This window comes from Hipposideros armiger, unplaced genomic scaffold, assembly GCF_001890085.2.
Source record: "Hipposideros armiger isolate ML-2016 unplaced genomic scaffold, ASM189008v1 scaffold_20, whole genome shotgun sequence".
Lineage (NCBI taxonomy): Eukaryota > Metazoa > Chordata > Mammalia > Chiroptera > Hipposideridae > Hipposideros > Hipposideros armiger.
Window position 1 is genome coordinate 2,497,222 of NW_017731370.1, and position 17,538 is coordinate 2,514,759.

The 17,538-nt window shown below is 43.9% G+C and overlaps 1 protein-coding gene across 1 annotated transcript in view; it reads right to left on the reverse strand.

The window, feature by feature from the left end:
- ISM1 (isthmin 1) overlaps positions 1-17,538 on the reverse strand; it is a 70,892-nt gene that overhangs the window by 5,384 nt on the left and 47,970 nt on the right. Inside the window, exons 3-4 of the mRNA XM_019635235.1 lie at positions 9,975-10,239; positions 1,569-1,712 (exon numbers count right to left, since the gene is read on the reverse strand). Of these exons, the coding sequence (XP_019490780.1) occupies positions 1,569-1,712; positions 9,975-10,239 (409 nt within the window). The remainder of the gene's footprint in view (positions 1-1,568; positions 1,713-9,974; positions 10,240-17,538) is intronic.

Below are 17,538 nucleotides of genomic sequence, written 5' to 3' on the forward strand. Positions count from 1 at the left end.
ATCACTTGCTGCCCGTGTTGGCTCTAGGCACGTTAACCCCTCTGCCTCGGTTTCCACAGCCGTTAAATGGGTACAATAATACATACCGATTTTATGAGGCTACTGTGAGAATTAAATAAAAAACTCCATCTAAAGTCCTTAGAAATTTGTCATACTAAAGTACTCAAAAAAACTTATCCTTCAGAATCATCTTTTTCACTTTTTTCTTTATCATCTTCCTCTTCACCTTCTTCATATTTATCTTCATTTTCTTTTGGTCTACCTTCCTCATCTTCTTCTTCATCTTCTTTCAGATTTGACTTCTCTTCCTTCTTCATATTCTTCCTGTACTCCTTCTCATATTATTATTATTTATTGGTTTATTTCTACCCATCCAAATCCCATCCTACCAGGCTTCCAACTCAGTTTCACTTAGGAAATTCACACAGGAAAAGCATCTTTTATGTTTGCTCCACTTTCTGAACTCCATCGGCGTGGTTGACAGGGAGCCAGAACCCCAGCTTCTTACCTTTCAGCCTTATTTTCTACACACACTCTTTGCTGACATACACATGTCCATCCTGGTCCTTGTTTTCTCTCCTCTGAAACCCCTATGCTCTTCTGCGTCTCTTTTGTCCCAAATCTCAGCCTTAGGTTTGAGAACAGAGTCTCTGGGGGTAGAAAAAAGGAAGTCCTGGCTGCAGAGATTAAATGTCCTGTTTCTCAATTTCTTTGAGATGAAGCCATTTAGAATGTGTGGTTTCTTGGAAGAGCCTAAGATATTCTTTGGGCTGGTATTCTACCTGGCAATGGGGAACACACAGTAAATGGAAAGCTACAAACCAGGAGTTGGTAAACTTTTGTTGTAAAGGGTTGGAGAGTATATATTTTAGGCTTCGTGGGTCATATAAGGACTCGGTTGCATCTTCTTCCTCCTCTGCCTCCTTCTCTTCTACTTCTTTTTCTTCTCCTTCTTCTTCACAACCCTTTACAAATGTCCAGGTCATAAAAAAAACAGGCCATGGTGTGACAACTACTGCTACAGAGTCAAAAGTATTTTTCAACCCTAATATGGCCTCTCAACAAGTGTGCAATTAATTTGTTTTTTAAAACACTGACAATGTCGTTTAAAGTGGTACTTAACTGCCAAGTTGCCCCAATTTGCTCCCTTGGGAGCCATCGGCAATGCTCAGGCATTAGGGACAGGGCTAACTGCATGGGTTTCCTGCAGACAACTGTCAAGCCTCTCATCCTGGCTTCTTTATCAGAACATGAATGGCTATCTTTATGCATCTCTTAAAGGCACAACAAATCTCATATCAAAGACCCAAGTTTACCAGAGTCCCTCCTTTCAATGAAGTAAGTACACTGTGGCATTGTCTTCTAGGTCACAGCTACTGCAATTGTACATAGGATTCAGAAAACCCATCATTTCATCCATTAAGCTTGTTATTTGTCTCTTGTGTCAGCCTGGTCAGAATTCTTACTAGGGAAATAACTGTCTTTTAAACAGTCAATTTCTATAAGTTTTTAAATACAAATTCAAAGCTTTCCCTTGAACTTGGAGCCACACACCTGCATAAACCCACCTGGGCAGTTTGGGCGGTCACACGTCCTCGATTCCGTTGCAGTGCATGCATAGCCACAGGACCTGGTACGCTTCTGGTTTCCATTCCCACAGGTAACACTGCAGACAGACCAGAGACTCCAGTCGCCCTCACCATCTGTGGAATCTGGAAGGGAGCCAGGGAGATGGTCACAGCCTCACCCAGAGTTCTCAAATCCGCCCCGTCATACAGCCTGCTAATTGTCTACTTCCATCGCTCTCACTGTTGGAGGGGACCAGATGCCAGCTGGAGTCAAAAGGCTAAAAGTCCCAGGGTTCATTTTAGGGATTAATTTCATGAAGGCAGGCACTCTGTCCGAGGTTTTGGGTACTGAGGTGGTTAGCCCATGACCAGAGCCTGTCCCCTGCAAGGTGCCTAGTAAGTACTTGTTGAGAATGCATACATTTGCAGAGCATGGCATCATGGAATAATATGTTAGATAGTTTCAAAAATGACCACCATTAATTCTCCCTGTGCGTACAGTTACAGAGAGAGAGAGAGAGAGAGAGAGAGAGAGAGAGAGAGAGAGAGAGAGAGAGAAACACTTTTTCCCCTTTCCTAGACTCTGTGCTGGCTTTGAGGCCTGGCAGCTTCTAACCTTTGCTCTGGAAAATCCAATCTCTATGAAAAAAGCTGAGGCTAACCCTGTGAATTATGGGAGACCACATGGAAAGAGAGGAGGCCACATCAAGGACCCATGACACTAAATATGTGAGTGAAGCTTCCCTGAACCTCCAGCCCTTTCCAGTGGAGAGCTGAATGCAGACGATTCCCTCAGGAGTAGAGAAACTACCCAGTGGGGCGCTGCCTGAACTCCTGAGCCACAGGATCATGAGAAATAATAAACTGCAGTTGTTTTAAGCCATGAAGTTTTGGGATGTCTAGCTACACAGAAGTAGATAACCTATACGTAACGGTGAAGCTCAAGATGGTCTGTTAAGGTCAACCTCCATCTCCAGAATATTTTTTTTTTTGAGCCAGGAACAATTCTAGATAGGTAGGATGTATCACTAAATAAAACTTTCAAAGATTCCCTGCCCTGGTAGAACTAATATTTTAGTGAGAAGAGTCAGACAATAATCAGGTAACAGAAAAAAATGAGTAAATTATATAGTAGATGAGAAGTCAGTAAATGGTATGGAAAAAAGGGCAAGCAGACCAGGCTACAGGGGCCTCAGGTGTGAGAGGGATGGGAAGTTTGGTATACTATCAACATGAAAGTCCTTTTTTTTAAAAGTAAGAAATTCAGTCCTGGAGCAACTGGGTGACTAAGGTCATAACGGTAACAGAAAGGAAAACGTGGGCTCTAGTGCTAAGCTCTTAATCTTGGAAACACGAATCTTTCTGCAGCATCTCTACTCGGTAATCATTTCTCCTGGTTCATCCAAATCTTCCTACAGCCTTGGGGCCTCTGTCGGTGGCCAGCTCAGAGCTACAGGCATGTGCCTTGCCGTGAAGGGGTCCTCTCCATTCATAACAGGTCGTGTGATTGTGATTATGTAGGCCTGGCAAGAATGTAGTCCACACATGTTTCCACCTGAACTGCGGGCCCCGTGCCAGCCTCCCAGGCTGCTGTTTACATGGCATTCACTCTGAACACTCCTCAGGCAAACACAGGCCCCCTGAGTCTCCTCAGCCCATTCAAGAGAGTCGAGGTGGGGTGGGGGATTCATAGTTGCGTCCTCTCCCCTGATACAGAGTGGAGCTCTGTTCACACCTCATTTGCCCCCTTGGGCCCCATCCATTTCTAAATCCTCCCAAAAAAGGATTTTTCCAAACTTTGATGTTCTTCTAAGAAATGGTTTTCCAACCACATGGCTAAGCAGGTGTTTGAAACTACTGCTTTGTGAGGGATCTGGGCCTGCTTCTCCAGCCTTAGCCTTCCTCACCTCTCCCATCGCTTACTAAGCATCAACATGGTAGAACTGGAGAGACACGTTAGTTTCAGAGGGAGAAATCACTGAGGTAGGGGCTGCTGCTGCTCCCTCCGAGAACTTTGCAGTCTGGTATCTCTTGGTAATCTCCCTGAGAACACCAGAGAGGTGGCTGGAACAATCACACGACTGCACTGTTATCAGTGGGCGTATCCAGGTGCAGTGGGGTTATATGCACATGTGAATACACTCAACCACATCCTACATGTACCACCAAGGCCTAATTTGTTAAAGGAAACAACAGCAACAAGTCACAATAATATCTTTAGACTCATAAAAAGGGGACAAGTAGGTCAGAAAAAGCTTATTAAATCACATAGGTAGAATTCATGTCACCCATGTGGTGGGTACCAGCATAGGACACAATCTAATGATACCAAGAGGTGTCCCACTAGAATTTGCAGAAGCAACGGGGTCTCAACCATCTAGAAATCTCTTGCGAACTTCCTCCCTATGCAGTAATATCATAATATTTGGGCAATATCATCCTGAACTTTGAAATTTTAGCATTAAACACACCATGAGGCTTATACTGGAATCTCTGCATGAGGTAATTTCTTGTTTTGGTTTCTTAGATTGAAATTATTGACTGTTAATACTGTGTCAGAGTATCTGAAAAATGGCTTCCATAATTCCTCTCCCCATATCCACCTCTTTGGTTACTCTCCTCTCAGGCAGACCCTAGCCAGGCCACCTGACTTGCTTTGGCCAATGGGAAAATAGCAAATGTGATGCAAATAGAGGTTGGAAAAGTGTTCATGCATTAAGGGTTTGTCCTCTTTCTGTGGGGAATTCTTCCATCACCATGGCAGAGCCCAGGACCAGTGTCCTGGAGGATGAGGGACCAGGTGAAGACAGGCCCCAGGCATCTCAGCACCCCAGCTGTCCAGCTGGTACCCCATCATTATGAGTAAAGCCATCCTAGACTATCCAGCCTCAGCCAAGCCAGCCCAGAGCAGAAGCACAGTCCAGACAACCTGCAAACTCTTGAGAGAACATGTTTGTACTTTTAAGCCGCTATATTTGGGAGCTGGTTTCTTAAGCAACAAAAGTTAACAGTTATAAATATACCATAAAATTTCTCCTAAGATATGTTCTCTTGATGGCTAGTAGACTCTGGGACCATGACTGATTTCTTATCCCAGTACGTTAGTTCGCCATGTCTTTATTTTAGGCGCTCACAAAGGCATTTATTTTCCAAACATTTTTTATATAGGTCCCCCAAAGTTAGGTACAGAACAGTTAATTATATAGCCAGGTAGCTAGTTATTTCTAGTGGGCCCACAATGAAATAAAACCACCTCCTAGGAACGTGTATATGTCAGCTCAGCACCCTGAAGCCTTCATAGCATACGGTCCCAAATGAATGTTCCAGCAAAGATCCTCCTCTTGCGTGTTTCTATTCATTTAATGTGTTCAAAGGCCATGGGAGCAATTTCTGACTGTGGAACAAAGCTTTGAAGGCAATATTCCTTTCTGCTATAATGAAACAAGCTTGTTCTCATTTGCTCACCTACCAGGGATCATTGCTCAGAGTAGAAAATGAATGTGAGCAGCAGTAATTGCAAAGATGACAACAATGACAAAAAACCAGTCTCTGTGAACATTTATATGGTGCTTTGACAGCTCCTATCTTTGACATCAAATTGCTCAGTAAGGAAAGAAAACAATGCACAGTACAGTGGGCTGAGAGTTGGGTTTCAAGGATGTCATTTGAAATTTTAAAGTAGTCATTATATTGTTTTAGGGCACTAGAGTTCTGCGGGCCAGTTATAATGTTCGGGCAACTGCAGTGACTTGGGTTTTGACTTGGCTATTGGCAAGCCTCCACCACTAATCCTAGGTGGTAGTGGCTACCAATTATTGAGGGCCTACTTTAATCAGCTGCTCTGTTTAACACACTGACTTAACTCCTATAATAATCCTGCAAGGTAGGTGGAAACAATCTCCTTTTATGGATAAGGAAGCTAAGGCTCAGAGAGATTAAGATACTTGCGTACGGTTCACAGCTCAAATTTGGCAGAGTTGCGATTAGATCTGAGGTTTGTCTGCTATTGCTGTATCCTATTCTATATCCTGATATTCTTGCAGCTTTGATTCTGGACCAGGTTGGCCTCCGTGCTTTATGACATCCACTTAGTGTGGCCAGAGTTCAACATTACCAAGAAAAGCCCTTTGGAAAAATCACTGTGCAATGTTCTATTAATATATAAGACCATGATCAGTTATAGAACTGCAAAGAACAGTCCTAACCGAGGTTACAATAAGCACTGCCCATCTGATTTTATTATGCAGGTTGTTCTGAAAAACTCTGGGAATGGTCTATCGCTATTTGACAGAAAATGATTTATTTGAACTCCTTCTTTGCCCTGAGTGATACCTTCAGTATCAACACAGAAAGTATTTAAAATGCAGTATCTCAAACACATACAGTCCAAAGTTGAGCTGTCTCATGTTTCCATGATCACAAGTTAGATTTAGTTAACTTCTGCTGTATATTTTATAATTTATTCCAAAGATGCCATTCTATTCTATTTATTTTTACTTAGGATTTTTTGAAACACTCTTTGGCCATAGACATTTAAATCCTTATTAAAAATCCTACCTTCAAAAATCTGAGGTCACCCTCCTCCACAAAGACCAGTTCCTGTGGCAATTTTAGCCCATCTCAGACAAGGCCACGGACCCTTAAGTACAGTGACGCACATGTTCTCTCAGTGCATGAACCTCACCTTCTTGGGCCATAAGTTCTCTCCCTGCATCCTCCACAGCATTTAACATAGGGATAAATACTGAGAAATCGCTCCAGAGTTTCTCGTTGATTGAAATAAAAGAGGACTCAGTTCATCCAATGCTGTATAAAATTCTGGAAATTCCATGTAACTGTGAGCTAGTCTGAGAAACAATTCTTCAGTCTTAATTCTTCATTCATTATGCAAATATTAAAGCATCTACAACACACTGAGAGTCTTATTACTACAAGTGTGGTCCAAGGGCCAGCAGTGTCAGCCTGACCTGGGCTCCTGCCCTGGTCCTATATTTACTACACTAGAAGCTGTGTTTGAACAAGACCTCCAAGTTATTTGTATGCACATTAAAGTCTGAGAAGCACTGCTTTAGAGGTATAACAAGAGACACACTTTTCTTTATAAAGTAGCAATCCTGATATCTAGTCCAATGATGAGGACGTTTCTAAGAGAGACTCCAAAATCATAAAAGATGAGAGTTTCTTCGTGGCCTAGGGATACTGTAAGATTTAGATGCAGGGCACCTACATGGAATTGTAGGCCCAGAAAGCTGGGGTGAGGGTGGCTGTGGCAGTAACTGCTCCAGTAGAAGCAAATTCTATCCTCAAGGATGAAATGGAGGGAGGTGCTTAATGTTCATGAATTTGGCAAAGGGTACTCTGTAAAAGCTTTAGATGAGAGAGTTGTTTCTAGCATTGATTTTCAAGCTTCAATGAGCATGAAAATCATCTACTGACCTTGGCTAAAAAATGAAACACAGAAGCAAAAGGCAGACACGCTCCAGGTCTCACAGCTGGACATTCTGAACCAGTAGAAGGGCAGCAGTGGCCCTCAACCTGCGCTGTACATTGGAGTCACTCATGGAGCTTTAAAAAACACCTGGCCCCCGCCTCCAGGAACCCCAACTTATTGGTCTGGAGCGAAATCTGGGTATCGGGAATTTAAAAAATTCCCCAGATGAGTATAATGAGCAACCAAGGCTGAGAAGCACTGATCTTGAATAGTGGTGCTCAATGTACCAGAAGCTCCTGGAAAGTGTGTTTAAACATAGATTTTGGAGACCCACCCAGAATGTCTGATTTGGTAGGCCTGGGGGTCAGGAGACTGAAAACTTACAGTTCTATCATGGTTCCAGGTGATGCTAATGCAGCTAGTTTGGGAACCATAGTTTGAGGACCATTAGGATAGACCAGGGTTCGGCAAACTTTTGAGATGGAAGAGCCGCCAGGGGTCGGCAAACTGTGGCTCGCGAGCCACATGCGGCTCTTTGGGTACATACATGTGGCTCTGAAGTAAAATTGAAAATGAAAATAAAATTATCATAGTTTCATTTATAAAATTTTATCAGTTTTTTTAATGTTGTTTTTTTTTTTTTTTAGCTGAGCCATCCTGCCACCTGTTGGCAGCTCAGCGGCTGCTCAGCTCGGGCCAGGACTCGAACGGCTGTTGCTCAGAGCTCAAACTCTTGAGCAAGCTCTTAACCAACTGAGCCACTTGGCTGGCCCCTCATTTATAAAATTTTAAAGGCTATTATTCACATAATGGTGATTTCGTTTGTTTTATGGCTCTCGAATAATTTTTAAATTGTTGTGAGGGACAGGATTGGCTCTTCCAGGGGTCAGCAAACTTTTGAGATGGAATGTACCCAAAGAGCTGCAATGTGGCTTGCGAGCCACAGTTTGCCAACCCCTGGGATAGAGGGACAGGGCTGGGGGCCAGGACTGGCATTTCTTAACGTGCAACCAAGGGATTCTGATGCCATGGGTCTAAGCCCCACTCACAGAAACAATGCTCTGTGGGGGCTGGGCAAACAGGTTAAGCCGTAAAGCTGTGCAGCGTCAGGCTGGCTCTCAGAGATCCTGTGTGTTTCTCTGTTCAACAGCCCCCAACTTTTCCTCCCACTCCTATCTTTCAGCCTAAGTGATCATTTCTAAATTCACTTTACTAAAGGATGGACTATTTTTCCCCCTAGAGAGGCAGAATGACATAGTTATTAAGAGGACAGACTCTGGACCCAAACTGATGGAGATGACTCCTTGAGGTCAAGTTGCTTAACTTCTCTAGGCTTCAGTTTACACAACTGTAAAACGGGTACCTGCCTCAAAGAGCTGATTAAATGAGCCAATATGATATATGTTAGATGTCATGAAGAAGCATTGCTGCATGGTAAGTGCTGTATGTATGTTGGCCACCATTCCCAGTCCTTCCTCTTGGAAAACAGATAAATTGGACTTCCTCTGGGAAAGGAGAAGGTTTCACGGGCCTCCTGGCTAGAAGGGGTATGGGAGCTCTGCTCTCTTGCTGCTCCCCTAGCATTTGTATCTAGTATCTCTATCATGGCACTATTTTGCTCTATTAGTTAATTTTTTCCCCTTTTCCACAGATAAGTGAGACCCTCTTTAGGGAAAGACTGTGTCTTGCTCATTTTTGGATTTCTAGCACTTAGCATAATGCCGAACATAAAATATGCTCTTAATAAATGTCCATTGGACAACTGAATGATGCAGCTGGAAAAAAATTGTCTTATTGTTTTATAAGTTGCTTAGAATCATTTATTAGCAGGCAGAAATAATTTTCCAATATACAACTGGTCTTTCTGCTGAAAAACAGGTGTAACTGTGAGAGTGTAAATGGTGCAAGACAAGTCTTCACCACACAGTGTTTGCTCCTAATTGCTGATGGTGAGACCACAAGAACATTACAATGATAGATGCATTTGTAAGACATCAAATACTTTCTAACAGAAGTTATGCTGCCTGATTCCTCATGAAGGCTGTTTTTTCTTGTTATTGGAGACACAGAATACATTTCCCAGCCTTCCTTGCATCTATGTGAGGCCATATGATCAGGTCCTGTCATTAGAATTTGAGCAGCTGTAATGTGTGTCATCTTCGGGCTGAGGGCATTAAGAGCATGTGTGCCTTTTTCAGGTTGTGTCTCTCTCTTCTTAGCTGCCAGGTCGATACAGAGCATCCAGTGGATAACTCTTAGGCCCTAACAGTTGGAGCACCAAGATGGAAGGAGCCTGGGTCCCTGAATGACTGAGTGGAGCTGAGTTCCCCCAACATTGTCTCCCATCCAAACTCAAGTGAAAAATGAACTTTTATTATTTAAATTACTGAGTTTGAAAGTTGTTTGTTACCTCACTTATGCTACTCTAAAAACATGAGACACTAGAAGTCCCAACTTGGGGTCTTGAAACTTACTGGTGGGGGGGGCCTTACTTAGACAACCCATGAAACACATGTTCATGTGGCATCCCAAGGGCCATAACACTGCCAATGTCAAACATAACACAGTGGCCTGGTCAAAGGAAGCAGCTGGACACATCTCTTACTAAATTTATTTTCAGTATGAATTTTTGTAGTAAAATATGCAAGGAAGTTGATTTGGTGATTTCTTCATTTTTAGAAATAAAGTTAGGCTTTTTAGGGGGGCGGGCAAAGGCAAAACCTCAAAGACCCCTGACTAAAAAAAAAAAAAAATCTCTCCTAGGATAATTGGTGTGATTTTAAAATTATAGTCTTTCCAGAAAAATGTGGCTGCTGGTGCCTCCTTGGGGCTTCTGCGGAACAGAGTCTTTATGAGGTACGCCTCATAGAAGACCAAAAGCCACATACTGTAAACTGGGTTTTGCTTGGCTCCATGTCCTCATCATCCTCATTTCTTCTCCCCACCAATTTTATATTACTGGGTGGTAAACTCACCATATTCTGGCTGCTCTTTGGTTTCAAAAGTCCGGTGGCCTGGGGCCGGACGGTCCCACCCCCTGGGGGGGTTGAGGAAGTTGCTGTCGTCTGAGGTACTGTCGTACTTGTAGTCCTGGTCCCCGCTGTTGGCCCTCGCCAAGGACAAGGACCTCTGCCACCAGGCCTGCCAGTCGGGGGATGGGACTGACCAGCTGGGCTTATTCTCCGGATGCTGATCTTTATCTGCTTCAGAGTCAGGACCGTCCACCACCTCTATGGTGACCTGAAGAATTCAGAACAGGCCAGGGTCAATGAGGAGTCAATAGCCTCCAAGCTGGGTGACCCTTGGAAAAAAGTCTGAGAGAGCAAAGGTAAGCGATGGATGTGACACTCATGAAGGATAGCCAAGACTGCATGGTGTTACAGAATGGAAGACATCCAGGGGTGGTCCAAATGAACCCCATGACTAGAGAGAACTGATGTACCTGGGCCTCAAGGTGGGAAGAGAAAATTCATCACTAGGGTCGCTGATTTACTGATGACCACATTGCTGGGAAGTCTTTAATTCAAGGAGTAAACATGTACTATATATGTTCCTGAAGTGACACAAGAATAATTATAATAAAATTGAACATTCACTGAATACTAACTCTGTACCACTGTTCTAAATGCTTTATATATATTAACTTATTGAGTCCTCATAACAACCTTATAAGGTTGGTTGGCCCCTATGGTTATCTGCAAAGATGGCCCTGGCAATTTCTCCCATCTTGTATGTGTGTGCCACACCTCCTACCAAGAGGTGGAGTTTATTTTCTCTCCTTTTCTATCTGGGCTGGCCTTGTGACACACTTTGTCCAGTAGAATGTGGTAGGAGTAACAATGTGACAAGCCTCATGAGGTCTTGCAGCTTCCATTTTCATTCTCTTGGAGTGTTCCTACCATTCTCTAAGGAAGCCCAGCCTATGCTGCTTTGCACATGTGAGGAGGGAGGCCATGTAGAGGAGATCTGAGGCTTCTCAGCCAATGGCCAGCTACACAGCCCATCATGTGAGTGGGGACATCTTGGGTCCTCCAGCCCAGTTGGGTCACCCCAGCTGATATCACATGGAGCACAGATGAACTCTGCCAGCTGAGCTCTGTTCAAATTCCTGACCCACAAGACCATGAGCAATGATCATTGCTTCAAGCTATTAAGTTTTGGGGTTGTTGTTAGACAGCAACAGAAAGCTTTTTACAGACAGATAAAACTGGCACACAGACGTTAACAACTTGCCTAAGACTGCATAGCTAGTAACTGGCAGATATGGGTAGTCTAGCTCCAGAGCCCATGCTCTTACCAACTTTGCCGCACTGTTTCTCAAAAAGTAAATAACAGAGGAATTGTCTCCTCATACAATCAAGGGAGCAAAGAGACCACAAGTGCCGATGAGGCTGGATGCCACAGGTTGTGTAGTGATGTGAGCACAAGGTCCTCAAGGTCCAGGCTTTCACAGCTGTGATTTTCACTCATCCCATAGTCTAGACCCAGCATGTACATTCCTCCACTGACCCTCAGGGTCAAAACAGATAGTCCCAGAGCCAAGGTCAGAACTTGCTCTTGAATTTAGTGAGCCTAATTTGGAAGTCACAGGACTGGAAGAATGCAGCTTCTTGGCTCTCAGAGACAATCAACATAGAGAAACTTGTTTAAAAAATATAATAAAAGATTCATTGGGTTCCTTTGGCCATCACATAGCTCTTGCAACACCCCCTGGATGAGTTATGTGCAAATGAATCAGAAACATGTGCTCCAAGTAATCAGCGCAAGATGTACTGGGCAGATGGATTTCTAGTTTTGCCCTAACCTGACATCTGAGAGAGTTGCTGGGATGCTCTGCCAAATTACACCAGGGTGTGCCCATCCTGAGACAAACAGCCCCTTCCTTTTGTGTTAGGAATGGGGAGGTTTGAATTCTACTCACTTTGACAGTCAAAGGAAGTTGCCCAGCTGATGATGGGCCTGGGCTGTGGCCTTGTGTGGTCCAAACACAAGGTCAGGAGTGTGGCCTTCAATCCCAGAGTATACTCGGGCTGCGGCAGGTCAAGTGCATCTTTCCTCTGGTGTGGAATGCCTAGAAGGGCACCATTGGCTTTATTCCATGCTGCCATCATTACCCCAGTCTTGTAAGTATCTCTTGCATGCTTATAAATAATTATGGAACTTTTAGCAATCCCCCAAAAAGACAAAAAGGGAAGAGAAAAAAAGGAACACATCATATGTCTCGTATCAATGCTGTTTGCTAGAACGGATGGTTGCTGGAGAGTGACAGTGATCAGGACCCACACACAACCCTGGAAGGACAAGTGCAGAAGGAGTGCACAGCTGGGTGGTGCAGAACCAAGCCAGACGGTGACAGGGCAATGCTGAGCCTTTGGAGACATAACCTTTCTCCTCTGCAGTCTCATCCCCTTCTGCCTGCAGACAGAACAACTGAGCCGCAACAATCGTCTGCAAGGCTGTTAAGGGTCTTGGAGGGGAGAAGCTGCCAAGAGCCAGGCAAGCCTGCAATTATGGTAATGAAATCAGTCTCTGGGTAGAAGATAAGGGGGAACATGCCCAATAGTTTTGGTATTCCATTTGTATTCAGACTGGAGTCAAAGGGATTGCCTAAACAAAACGTGCCCTGCAATTTCTCCAAGCTGGGAATAAAAACAATTTCATGTTTTAAGCTATTACCGTCAATACGATTTTTTTTTCTTCCAAACTGCTGTTCAGATCCAAACAAAATAGATTTGTTGCCTGGCTAGGCAATGAGTAGCAAACTACGAATTTACTCCAAAACTATATCGATGACTAAATCTCAACAGTTTAGAGGTTTCTTTTTCCCCTTTAATTTTTAGCCACTGCCTCAACTGAATTAAAAACAAAAGACATACAAACCTTAGGATCCACCCTTCCTTACAGTTAATGTGGAAACCTCATACTGATATCAAAAGAAGAAATCTAATCTTGAACCTGAAATTTCATAGGCATACAATTAAAAAGACTTAATGAGCATGATCAATGACTTCTCGAATGGGGGGTTTTATGTTTCCTGTTACTCTCATTCTATTTACATGTTCTTTAGCATCAAAGAGTCCTTTTATAAAGATGTCTTGAACAATAATCAGTGTGATGAGCTGAAGGTGTAGGAGTGAGCCCAGCAGATTTCCAAGCCGATAAAGACTCTAGATCTTACCATCCTTTCTCTTCCCTAATGCACACAATGGAAGTGTCGTCGTATATTTGTTTCTTCTGGACTTTTCCACACCGTGAACATGAGAGTAAAAGAAAGAAAACTCTTTCAAAATACCCAAGTTCAACTTTTGGCAGAACCTCACCAGCTCCAAGCAACAGAGTTAAAAATCGGTGCCAATTTGGAGAATTTTGTCCAAAATCAGGAAATGAAGATCCTATGCAACCTTAATAGATTACATATCCTCCTTCCTTAATAATTGCCACAGAAAGAACATAAAATGGACCAGGAATATATATAATTCCCTCCTCTAAGGCCCTCTGATGCTTTAAAAACAACCCTGACAACCCTAGCTAATTGTGACTAATGCTTTGACACTTGCAGCTTGCTTGCCCAAACATTATTGCTTGTTCTACACAAGTTAGACCTAAATTTCAGGCACAGAGACTGATTTGGTGAATTCAAGTTTCCGAGGTGAACAGCAAGGAAGGTGTAGAGCTGGTCTCAAAACTGGGTCTTCGGATTCCCCATTATTTCATACACATTTCCTGTGTCTTCTTCACATTGTCACCAACTGGCATCTATCCATTTGGGAAAGCTTACCATATACCTGGCCCTATGCTAAGCACTTCCCATGGATGGCCACATTGAATCTTCACAACAACCCTACTCCTATGCAGTATTGTACTACACAGGTACTCATGGGTGGTATTATCCTTCCAATTTTACAGGCTAGGGAACTGAGGCATAGAGAGGTCGAGTAACCAGCATGAAGCCACAGAGACCAATCAGAATCTGAACAATACAGGCTTGCTCCCATGGGCGTGTGGGCCCACGTCTTGGGCACAGAAATTTCTTGGTTGTTACTCAGCCAGACCTGCCATTCCAAAAGTATTTTGGAAGGGAAATTAGAAGTAGAAGCACGTACAATATTTATAGCCCTGGCCAACTTATCTGATTGTATCTTGTGGCACTCAAGAGGCCTATGGCCGTGTAAATACATCTGTGCGAGAAAAAGAAGGCCTTTAGATGACTATTTTTACATCTCTCTCAATGGAAGAAAAGAAATAAGCATATTGGTTGAAATGAATACTAACCTCAGCTTGATCCAGAAAAGAGAAATATTTGGTTGTGAATAGCTACTGTGGTAATGAATTGATGCAGTAAGCTTAATAATGAGTTTATTTTAGAGATTTTTGTCTTTGCTATCTGACCATCAGCTGCAGACCAAAAACCCAGCCAAGGATATTAAAGTTCAAGTCTAAATTGTCCTGGGGGATCTACTTTCTTTCCTGAATGATTTATTTATTTATTTTTTAAAACAAAACCTAACTTCTAGTATTGTTTTAAATTTAATATGGAGATTGGGTTCAGGGGTTTGAGGCTATTTTTTTCTTTTTTGCACAATGTTGTTTTTTTTCCCCAATCACTTACATAGCCTGAGGCCAGTCTTAAAATGGAGAGCCTGATCCACTTGGGACAGAGGCCACCTGGCTTAGGGGGGTTTTAAAAGTTTTAAAAAGCAGGGCTTTTTAAACGAGTTCCCTTCCTAAAAGTCAAGAGGCCCAAGAGGGATGTGGCCCTTTGCCCGGGCTCAGCATTGTCACTTTGGAAAGGTGTGGGCTACTTGGCAGGAGGGACAGTGGACTCCAGCCCTGGAGCGTGGGAAATGCTTCCAGACACTGGAGGGCTTGGGGGCGGGGGAAGGTGTTCATGGAGAGGGGTATCGAATTCCTGTTCAGCTCCCCGGCTCCAGGCTCCAGTCAGGGATAACTAGGTGGGGGTGAGGGCAGGTTGCCAGGGAAGGGGGGAGACAAGGCCCCCGGACCCTGGCAGCGGAAGCCAACCCACTGATGCGCCCTTCACCTGTCTTCACTCTGCTCCCCAGGGAGAGAAAATGCTTTCAGGGAGCCGCGGTGTCCAGCAGGGCTGTCTGCTTGGCTGAACTGGCCCGTGTCAAACCAGTGGATTTCAACAAAAGAGTAGTGCTGGCAGGAAGGGACGAGGGCTGCCAACACGGAAACCATCACCCCCTTTTAGGAAGCACCTCATCTTTTAAAGGACCACCAGGGAACTGGTTTACTCAAGTGCAGTGGTGCATAGGGCTGCAGCGGCCAGCAGTGTGTGTGTGTGTGTGTGTGTGTGTGTGTGTGTGTGTGTGTGTGTGCGCGCGCGCGCGCGCATGCACGCCCGTGTGTGTGCACGCGCACACACACTTATGTGCAGCTATAGGGCTGGGGCTCCCAGAGGTAATAGCTGCTTTATTCTTTCTTTCAACATCTTTATGAGTGACCAACATTAACCTTTTGTGTTCTTCCAGAAAGAGAAGGCCAGAAATGCAAATCAGTTTTCTTTTCTTTAGGACCAACAGGTCATCAGATCAATAAAACATAGGCAACCCCACCCCTCAGTACTGCCCACAGAAGGTTAATAGATACAGGGATTGTGCAAAGGTGAAAGGGAGTGACCTGACTGGGCAGTGGGCAAAAAGATGACATTGGCCTAGTTTTTTGGGGGGTTGACTTTAATGGTATCTGAGTTGGAGCTTCATTAGTTTCTAATCTGAATACCAGTAACCCTGATATTCAGAGCTTTGGGGCAATCTATGTTCTTGGGGGCTATGTTAATCCTTGCTGTTCAAAGGGTAACTCAAGAAAAGTATGGGGACTTCATAGGAGTGGCCCTGTTCTTCTTCCAACCCTATTTTCCACAGCATTTCTTTTAGAAGCAGCACCTGGAGGTGAACTTCTTGTTCCTGTGCTAGATGAAGGTAAGACAGAGTGAAAACAAAGCACTGACTGTTACTTTTCACCAGTTACAGGTCTATATGAAGAGGTGGCTTGTGGTCTCAGAGGAGAGGAGGACAAATAATTTCTACTTGTACTATCTCTGCAGCCACACCTTTGGGGAAGCTGCATTTGATAGAAGACCAAGAGGCTTTGCCAGAGAAAACCACGTGTAGCCTTCTCATAACTCACCCTCCATTTAATTCTCTGCCCCCTTGTCTCATTCTAGTTCTCTCCACACCCATAAGCTCCAACAGCCTCCTCACCCCTCAAGAAGTCAGGTGGAATTGCTCTGAAGCATTTTTTATGTCCCATCCGGCTAAGCTTATTATGATTTAAAATGAATCCCAAACTTGTCTGCTTTCTGAGCTCATGCACAGCTCCATGGCGTGGGCTGCAGAGGGCTTGGCGCTTCACGGTTGCCCTTTTCTTCTTTTTGGAAAAGTAAGCTGGGTTTCTCAGCTCTGTGGATCCCAACCACCTTTGCACCACTGTTCTTCCCTAACTTTTAGGTAACATTTTAAAAGGGCCGAAATGGGGTCTGGGTGGAGTATGGGGATTTCCTGACCAAAGAATTTATCTGGGAGAGAGAAGTTCTGCTTGAAAGCCGGTTCTTACGTGAAGCCCGTGCACTTAGTAACATTTCAACAAGGGGAAACTCTCCCTGCATCGTTCCATTCCTCTGCATCCAGGCATAGTCTCATAATTTTGCATTAGAAATTCTTAAATCTATTACACTAATAGCTCAACCCTCAGCATTAAGTCCGATGGTTGCACTTCCCACCTCTAGGAAAAAACGTGAGCCATAGCAACTATAAAATTGTCTCAGGCATGTCCTAAGCACCTTTGGGGTAAGGGCAGTCTGGTCCTGGGACCATAAAACCTATAAACAAGGAAAAGTCACTTCCTGCAGATGGAGGCACGAGGTTGAGCAACAGTAAGGAGATGCCCGTGCTTTTGTTTTGTTTTGGTTTCCAATCTGCACCTCCCCCAAGTGAATCCTTTATTCTTTGTCAAAGAGCCATGTGGCCAGTTCCTGGAGAGAGAGCAGTGGAGCAAAGGGCCTGTTTTTCAGTTAATCAATTAGGGCAATACAAGACTCATCAGAAATATTAACTTTTAAAAAGTGATTTCTGCACGTGGATTGTCAAAGAATGGCCTCAAAAACATTTTTCACCTCTGCACCATCAACACTGACTGCCCCGCCCTACATCTTCCCATCTATTTAAGCTTCCCACCATGGAAGACAGCATTTTTTCCTCCTTGGACTCCACCATCCCTCTGGCAAGGTCTTTGGTGGTAGCTGGGATTTTCACACCTATGCCATTTCCTGGAGAAAAACATCCTTACATTTCTTAATCTCACAGAATATAACACAGCATTTTGTATGCAGTAGGGACTGTTTGATGTATTCTAACTGAGGTGTATTCCTAGTGACAGTTGTTAGCCACCATGACACTGGTGTTAAAGCAAAGCAACTCTGGTCCAGGAAGCCTGATCTAAAATGGTGTCATGTAGAGAGTGTCATTCTTGAGAGAGAGAGAGAGAGAGAGAGAGAGAGAGAGAGAGAGAGAGAGA